Here is an 8,724-nt window from a genome sequence, read left to right on the forward strand (position 1 = left end):
AAACGGGGTTTTTGAGGGGAAAATGATAATTTTTGAGGGAAAAATGGTAATTTTTGAAGGGAAAATGGTAATTTTTGAGGGGAAAATACTAATTTTTGAGGAGAAGATGATTATTTCTGAGGGGAAAATCCTCATTTTTGAGGGAAAAATTATAATTTATGAGGGGAAAAAATTGCATTGAAGGGAAAAATAAATAATTTTAGGGGAAAATTCTCATTTCTGAGGGGAAAATATCATTTTTAAGGGGCAAACCATCAACTTTTAAGGAAAATCCCCTCATTTTATTGAAAAAAACTGATTTTGGGGGGAAAATGTAAAATTGATGAGGAAAGCTCATTTAGAGGGGAAAAAAATCTATATTTTAAGGTAGAAATATTCCTTATTTTAAGGGAAAAAAAACTCATTTTGAGGGGAAAATCTTATTTTTGAGGAAAAAACCCTTTATTTTGAGGGGAAAAAAAACAAATTTTGAGAAGAAAAACCAAAATTTGAGGGGAAAACCCCCTTATTTTCAGGGAAAATAAATGTTGAGGGGGAAAAATTCCGTTTTGAGGTCAACTCCCTGTATTTTGCAGGAGTAAAAATCTCATTTTGAGGGGAAAAAAAACTTTCTTAATGGGAAAAAAAAATCAAAACTTTAAATTTTAAATCAGGAGACAGCAGCAAAAAAGCTTTCCCAATCCTCAGCAAGGATCTAAAAACCGCAGAGAGTCGCCGGAATTTTATTTAATTTTCTATTTTTTACCTTTCATGCTACAATATAAAAATATTTTATATTTTTACTTGAAAGGAGATTCTCCGGAGGGGCTTGGGCATGCAACAACAATCCCGTTAAAGCCTTGGATAAGCGAAAATTGTTGAATAAAAAATTAAATTTGTTGGTTTTATTTAATTTATTTAATTGAGGGGGGGGACCGAACCCCGCGGCGGCGCAAAATGGCGGCCGGGCGCGGGACTACAACTCCCATGATGCCCCGGCAGCGAGGAACTACAATTCCCGCCGTGCCTCGCGCGACGGTGGGCGTGGCCTGAGCGCCTCCCTATAAATAGGCCCCACCGGGCGGCGCGCGCCCCTCTCGGCCGCCGCCATCTTGGTGCTTCCCCGGCGCCGCCGCCGCCATCCGGCTCCATCCGCCGCCATCCGCCGCCCCCCGCCCGCCGGGACTGAGCGGGGCTCCGCCGGAACGCCATGAGGGCCAAGGTGGGCGGCGGGGGGCGGCGCTGGGGCGGCGGATGGCGCCTCGGTAATGGCCGCGCCTGGATGGGGTCGGTGCGGGTGGGGTGAGGCCTGGACGAGCCCTGGGGTGGGGGGTGTGGGGTCCCTGGGGGTGTCTGTGCTGGGAGGAACTGGGGGGGAACTGGGAGGACTGGGAGAGGGAAGGCAGTGTGGGACTGGGGGAACTGGAGGCGCTGGGGGAGCTGGACCAGTTTGGGACTGGGGCACAGAGAGCTGAACCAGTTTGGGACTGGGAGAACCAAACCAGTCTGGGACTGGGGGCACTGGGAGAACCAAACCAGTCTGGGACTGGGGCACAGAGAGCTGAACCAGTTTGGGACTGGGAGAACCAAACCAGTCTGGGATTGGGGGCACTGGGAAAACCAAACCAGTTTGGGACTGGGGGCACTGGGAGAACCAGACCAGTCTGGGACTGGGGGCACTGGGAGAACCAAACCAGTCTGGGACTGGGGGCACTGGGAGAACCAAACCAGTCTGGGACTGGGGGCACTGGGAGAACCAAACCAGTTTGGGACTGGGGGCACTGGGAGAACCAAACCAGTTTAGGACTGGGGGCACTGGGAGAACCAAACCAGTCTGGGACTGGGGGCACTGGGAGAACCAAACCAGTTTGGGACTGGGGGCACTGGGAGAACCAAACCAGTTTAGGACTGGGGGCACTGGGAGAACCAAACCAGTCTGGGACTGGGGGCACGGAGGGAAATAAACCAGTACGGGACTGGGTGAACTGGTGGGACTGGGAGCACAGGGGGCACTTGTGGGAACTGGAGCACTGGTTTTACTGGGAGCACCGGGGGACACTGATTGTCCTGGTGGCACTGGGAGCACTGGTGGGCATTGGGGGGGCACTGGTTGTACTGGGAGCACTGGCGGGCACTGGTGGGCACTGGTTTTGCTGGGGGCACAGCTGGGCACTGGTGGCACTGGCTGTACTGGGGAGCACAGGTGGGCACCGGGTGGCACTGGGAGCACTGGTTGTACTGGTGGGCACTGGTTATACTGGTGGGAACTGGGAGCACTGGTGGCACTTGAAACACTGGTTGTACTGGGGGGCACAGCTGGGCAGCGGTTGTACTGGTGTGAACTGGGGGCACTGGTGGGCACTGGGGGCACTGGTTGTACTGGGGGGCACAGCTGGGCAGCGGCTGTACTGGTATGAACTGGGGGCACTGGGTGGCACAGCCGGGCACCGTCTGTACTGGTTATACTGGGAGCACTGGGAATGCTGGCTCTGACTCTCTCCCTCTCTCTCTCTCCCCCGCAGTGGCGTAAGAAGCGAATGCGCAGGTGAGTGACCGAGAGTCCCCGGTGCCCTCCCGGGGCTCCCGGTGCCTTCCCGGGGGCTGCCGGTACCCCCCGGTGCCCTCCCAGGGATTCCCGGTACCTTCCCGGTGCCCTCCCGGGGCTCCCGGTATCTTCCCGGTGCCCTCCCGGGGCTCCCGGTACCTTCCCGGTGCACTCCCGGTTCCTTCCCGGGGCTCCCGGTGCCTCCCGGTGACGCCGCCGCTCTGTCCGCAGGCTGAAGCGCAAGAGGAGGAAGATGAGGCAGAGGTCCAAGTAACGGCCGGTACCGGGGGCACGGCCCGGAGACGCCCCCGGTGCCCCGGGGCTGTCCCGGTGCCCTCCCGGTGCCCCGGGGCCGTCCCGTTCTTTGCTTTGCGGCAAAATAAAATTCGGTTGTTGCTAAAACAGCGTGGGGGTGCTCTGCCGGTAACCGGGGAGGGGCTGGGGCGGGGGGGGGGAACGAACCGGGGATCCCCCGGTAACGGGGCTGGAAGGAACCGGGGATCCCCCGGTAATGGAGCTGGGGGTGAAACCGGGGAATCCCGGTAACGGGGCTGGCGGTGGAGCTGGGGGTCCCCCAGTAACGGGACACCGGAGGGGGACCGGGAATCCTCCGGTAACGAGATACGTGAGCGGGACCAGGGTGGTGATAACTCCGGTAACGAGACGCGGGACCGGGGATGGGAATGCTCCGGTAACGGGACCGGCGGTGGGAATGCTCCGGTAACGGGACCGGGGATGGGAATCCCCCGGTAACGGGACCGGCGGTGGGAATGCTCCGGTAACGGGACCGGCGGTGGGAATGCTCCGGTGACGGGACCGGGGGTGGGAATCCCCCGGTAACGGGACCGGGGATGGGAATCCCCCGGTAACGGGACCGGGGGTGGGAATCCCCCGGTAACGGGACCGGGGATGGGAATCCCCCGGTAACGGGACCGGGGGTGGGAATGCTCCGGTAACGGGACCGGGGATGGGAATCCCCTGGTAACGGGACCGGCGGTGGGAATGCTCCGGTAACGGGACTCGGGAGCGGGGTGAGAACCCCCGGTAACGTGAGCTCGCTCCGACCCGGCACCGGCACCTCCCGGTTCCTGCCGGTCCCTTCCGGGACGTCGCGCGCGGCGCGGTGCGCGCGCTCCCGCCGGTGACGTCACGGTGACGCAGTTCCGGCGCGCCGCCCGGTCCCGGCGCCGCGCGGGGGAAGCGGCACCGAGCGGGTCCCGCCCGCCGCCGGCACCGGAGCGGCCGGAGCCCCGCGGGGAGGCCGCGCCCGCCGGTGAGTGCGGGACCGGGGGCGCCGGGGCTGTCCCGGGGCTGTCCCGGGCTCGGTGCCGGTCCCGGCTCCGGTGCAGCGCCGGGACCCCGCGGTGGGGGTTCCCGTCGATCCCTCCGTGCCCGGTGCGGGTGTTCGCCCCCGGTACCGGGAGCGCTCCCGGTCCGTCCCCTCTCGGTTCCGGGGCCGCTCCCGGTTCCGTCCCTCCCGGTGCCCCGGGGCTGGGTGAATCCCCCCGTTCCCGGTGACCCTTCCCGGTGCCCCGGGGTGGGTGTAGAGCCCCTCCCCGTCACTACCGCGGTCCCTCCCTCCCTCCCGGTGCCCCGGGAGTCTCCCCGTTCCCTCTCCCCCATTCCCTCTCTCCGTCCCTCCCGGTTCCCCGGTGTGTGACTTCCTCCATTCCCTCACCGTCCCTCCCTCCCTCCCGGTTCCCCGGGACTCTCCCCATTCCCCATTCCCTCTCCCTCCCTCCCTCCCCTTTCCTCGCTGTGACATTCCCCCATTCCCTCTCTCCATTCCCTCCCTCCCCTATTCCCTCCCTCACCCCGTCCCTCCCTCTCCCCTTTCCTCGCTGTGACATTCCCCCATTCCCTCTCTCCGTTCCCTCCCTCACCGTCCCTCCCCTCCAGCCCCTCCCGCCGCCATGCCGGACCGCGATGCCTACGCCGCCGCCCCGGCCCCCGGCCTCGCCCCCGGCAGCGCCGCCGGCGACGACGCGGCGGCCGGCGCGGACGACGACGACATCTGCCGCGACTTCCTGCGCAACGTCTGCAAGCGCGGCAAGCGCTGCCGCTTCCGGCACCCCGACATCTCCGAGGTCACCAACCTGGGCGTGCGCAAGAACGAGTTCATCTTCTGCCACGACTTCCAGAACAAGGAGTGCGTGCGCCTCAGCTGCCGCTTCATCCACGGCTCCAAGGAGGACGAGGACTGCTACAAGAAGACGGGCGAGCTGCCGCCGCGCCTGCGCCACAAGGTGGCCGCCGGCCTGGGGCTGTCGCCCGCCGACCTGCCCAACAGCAAGGAGGAGGTGCCCATCTGCCGGGATTTCCTCAAGGGCGACTGCCAGCGCGGCGCCAAGTGCAAGTTCCAGCACCTGCAGCGGGACTACGAGCAGGGCCGGCGCTACGAGCCCTACGACGGCCTCTACGAGCCCGACGAGCCGGTGCTGAAGCGGCGGCGCGCCGAGGGGCTCTACGAGGGCTACGAGTACGGCTTCGGCGGCGCGCGCGCCGTGGAGTACCGGCTGCTGGAGGAGGAGAACGCGCTGCTGCGGAAGCGCGTGGAGGACCTCAAGAAGCAGGTGAACAACCTGCTGGCCACCAACGAGGTGCTGCTGGAGCAGAACGCGCAGTTCCGCAACCAGGCCAAGGTGATGACGCTGAGCTCCACGGCGGCGGCCACCGAGCAGACGCTGGCGCCGGCCGTGGGCTCGGTGACCAACTACAACCACGGCATCGCGCAGACGCACACCACGCTCAGCAGCCAGGCGCTGCAGCCGCGCCCCGTCACCCAGCAGGATCTGGTGGCCCCGGCCGGCGCCCAGGCCGCCCCGCCGGCCACCGCCGCGCCGCCGCCGCCGCCGCCGCCGCCCATGAACCCCGAGATCGCGCCGCTGTCGGCGGCGCTGGCGCAGACCATCGCCCAGGGCATGGCGCCGCCGCCCGTCTCCATGGCGCCCGTGGCCGTGTCGGTGGCGCCGGTGGCCGTGTCCATGGCGCAGCCGCTCGGCGGCATCACCATGAGCCACGCCACCACGCCCATGGTCACCTACCCCATCGCCTCGCAGAGCATGAGGATAACGGCCATGCCGCACTGACCGCCCGGCGCCGGCGGGACCCGGCCGTTCCTCCTCTGGTGGTTTATCCGGTAACGGGAGGCGGGAGCCGGGGGGAGAACCCCTCCCCGGTAACGTCGCCGCGGGCAGAGACCGTGAGCTCGCTCCGACCCCGCACACGGACCCACGGACGCTGTGGGAGGGACGTCCTCCCCGGTGCCGGGAGCCCCGGGATGGACTGGACAGAGCACCGGGGACGGGGTGGGGGGTGGCGGCACCGGGGCTCCCGGTGCGCTGTCGTGTTTTCGGCTATTAAAACAGAAAAAAAACCCAAAAAAAAGCCCAAACCCACTCGGGCCCGGCTGGCCCGGTAATGCCGGGAAGGGCTGGGGAGAGGGGGGGACACCGGAACGGGGAAACCGGGATGGGAACAGCGGGACCGGGACACCGGGACCGGACACGCCCCTCGCCGTGGCCACGCCCACACCGTGGATCAGGGCGTGGTCGCCCCGCCCACAGGGGCGTGGCCAAGACTTGGCGGTCATTCCGTGAGTGACGCGGGGGGCGTGGCCAGGAGCTGGCTGGCGTCCAATGGGCGTTGCGTGCGTGCGGAGGGGGCGAGTCCCGGGCGGCGCGGCTCAGCCAATCAGCTCCGCGTGCGTGCGCGGGGCGCGGCCGGGGCGGCGGCGGCGGAGCGGGAGCGCACCGGGAGCGCACCGGGAGCGCACCGGGAGCGATGGAGCGGCGCAGCGCGCCCGGCCTGGCGGTTCTGGGCGCTTTGGGCCGGCGGCTGCTCTGGGCTCTGCCCGCTTACGCCGCGGGGCTGCTGGGGCTGGGCGCGGGCGCCGTGGTGCTCGCCGTGGCGCTCTACGCGGGCTGGCGGCGGCGGCGGCGCTCCCGGGAGCGCGGGATGCGCGCGGCCGAGCGCCTGCAGCGCGACGAAGAAGCGGCGGTGCGCGCCGCCGCCGCCGCCGCCGGGCTGGGCGCGGCCCGCGGGGAGCTGCCGGCCTGGGTAAGCGGCGGCTCGGGAGCGCCCCGCCGCGCCGTTATCGCCCGCGGGAACGGCGCCGGGGAAAGCCGGGCGGGATCCCCGCACCGGGCACCGCCCTCCCCTCGGCGGGGCTTGCGGGGTTTGGGAAGCGCAGCCGCCCCCGGTGGGACCTCCGGGCACCGCTGGAGTTCCCCGCACCCCCGGGCGGGTCCCGGTTCTCTGCTCCGCTGCTCCGCTTGCCGCCCCCGGGGATCCCCGCACTCCCCGGGCTTCCCCGGGGAGCTCCCCGCCCCGCCGGGACCCCCGCCGCACCGAGCCCCGCTGGGGTTGTCCCCGTTACCGGGACCCCCGAGGCACCGCACGGTCCCCGGTGCGACCGCCGGGGCTGTGCCGCGCATCCCGCACCGGCCCCGCTGCGGGACCCCCCGGGATCCCCGGGCCGGGTCCCTTCTCTGCACCGGGACCCCCGGGCATCACCGGGCCGGGTCCCCTCTGTGCACCGGGACCCCCGGGCATCACCGGGCCGGGTCCCTTCTCTGCACCGGGACCCCCGGAGCCTCCCGGGCATCCCCGGGCTTCCCTCGCTGCCGCTCCCCGCCCGTTCCTTGGGGATTCCCGGTGGGGCGGGGCCGCACCGAGCCCTTCTCGGAGCTGGCGGGACCCCCGGGGCCGGGGTCGCCGCCCCACCGGGACCCCCCCCCCCCCACGCTGTCCCCGGGCGGGGTCCCCGCGCTCCGTTCCCGCAGGGCCGGGACGGCCCCGGTACCGCCCGGGCCTTCCGGCAGTGCCGTGACTCACCGGGCCGGGGGGGGCCGCTTCCTGCCCGGCCGGGGGGGCCCTGGGGCCCCTCCCGCGGGTTGGGGACGGTCCGGACCCCCTTTCCCGGGACCTCCCCCCCGTTTGGGGGTCCGCACCCCCTTTCCCGGGACCTCCCCCCCGTTTGGGGGTCCGGACCCTCTTCCCGGGACCTCCCCCCCGTTTTGGGGGTCCGCACCCCCTTTCCCGGGACCTCCCTCCGTTTTGGGGTCCGGACCCCCTTTCCCGGGACCTCCCCCCCGTTTGGGGGTCCGGACCCCCTTTCCCGGGACCTCCCCCCCGTTTGGGGGGTCCGGACCCCCTTTCCCGGGACCTCCCCCCCGTTTTGGGGGTCCGCACCCCCTTTCCCGGGACCTCCCCCCCGTTTTGGGGACCCCCGGGAAGGGGCGGGTGTTGGGGGGTGGCAGCGGGAGGTTGGGGAAACTGAGGCACGGGGCTCAGGACCCTCCCCCCCGTTCCCCAGGTGAGCTTCCCGGACGTGGAGCGGGCGGAATGGCTCAACAAGGTGCGGTGTCCGTGTGTCTGTCCGGAGTGTCCGCGTGTGTGTCCGGAGTGTCCGCGTGTCTGTCCGGAGTGTCCGCGTGTGTGTCCGGAGTGTCCGCGTGTGTGTCCGGAGTGTCCGCGTGTCTGTCCGGAGTGTCCGTGTGCGTGTCCGGAGTGTCCGTGTGTCTGTCCGGTCCCCGCTGCTCCCGCGTCCCTCCATCCTCCCTTCCTCCCTCCCTCATCCTCCCCTCTCTCCTTCCGGCACACCTCCCTCCTTCCCTCCCTCCCTCCGGGATCCTTTCATTCCTCCCTCCCTCCTCCGTCCTTCCTTCCATCCCTCCTCCCCAGCATCCTTCCCTCCCTCCTGGTTTCTTTCCTTCCCTCCCTCCATTCCCTCTGTCCATCTCTCCATCCCCAGTGTCCATCTCCGTTCCCAGTGTCCATCCATCTGTCCATCCCCAGTGTCCATCTCCGTTCCCAGTGTCCGTCCATCTGTCCATCCCCAGTGTCCATCTCCATTCCCAGTGTCAGTGTCCATCTCCATTCCCAGTGTCCGTGTCCATCTCCATTCCCAGTGTCCGTCCATCTGTCCATCCCATGTCCATCCCCAGTGTCCATCTCCGTTCCCAGTGTCCGTCCATCTGTCCATCCCATGTCCATCCCCAGTGTCCATCTACATTCCCAGTGTCCGTCCATCTGTCCATCCCATGTCCATCCCTCTGTTCTCAGTGGCCGTCCCTCATTCTGTGCCCCCCCCATGTCCATCTGTCCGTCCCCGTGTCCACCCCGTGTCTGTGTGTCCGTGTCCGTGTCCGTGTGTCTGTGTGTCCATGCCGTGTCCGTGTGTCCGTGTGTCCCTCCCG

At 66.9% G+C, this 8,724-nt stretch overlaps 1 protein-coding gene and 1 long non-coding RNA gene across 2 annotated transcripts; both read left to right on the forward strand.

Annotated features, from left to right (window-relative positions):
- Positions 1 to 1,060: 1,060 nt before the first annotated feature.
- On the forward strand, positions 1,061 to 2,926 carry LOC110484385 (uncharacterized). Its single transcript, XR_002467736.3, has 3 exons — positions 1,061 to 1,201; positions 2,502 to 2,524; positions 2,756 to 2,926. It is a non-coding gene; the product is annotated as an uncharacterized LOC110484385 (long non-coding RNA).
- Positions 2,927 to 4,437: 1,511 nt separating this feature from the next.
- On the forward strand, positions 4,438 to 5,918 carry ZC3H10 (zinc finger CCCH-type containing 10). The gene has a single exon (XM_021554987.2). The coding sequence runs from the start codon at positions 4,438 to 4,440 to the stop codon at positions 5,611 to 5,613; it is 1,176 nt and encodes a 391-aa protein (XP_021410662.1). The 3' UTR covers positions 5,614 to 5,918.
- Positions 5,919 to 8,724: the final 2,806 nt, after the last annotated feature.

Source organism: Lonchura striata, chromosome 27 (assembly GCF_046129695.1).
Source record: "Lonchura striata isolate bLonStr1 chromosome 27, bLonStr1.mat, whole genome shotgun sequence".
Taxonomy (NCBI): domain Eukaryota; kingdom Metazoa; phylum Chordata; class Aves; order Passeriformes; family Estrildidae; genus Lonchura; species Lonchura striata.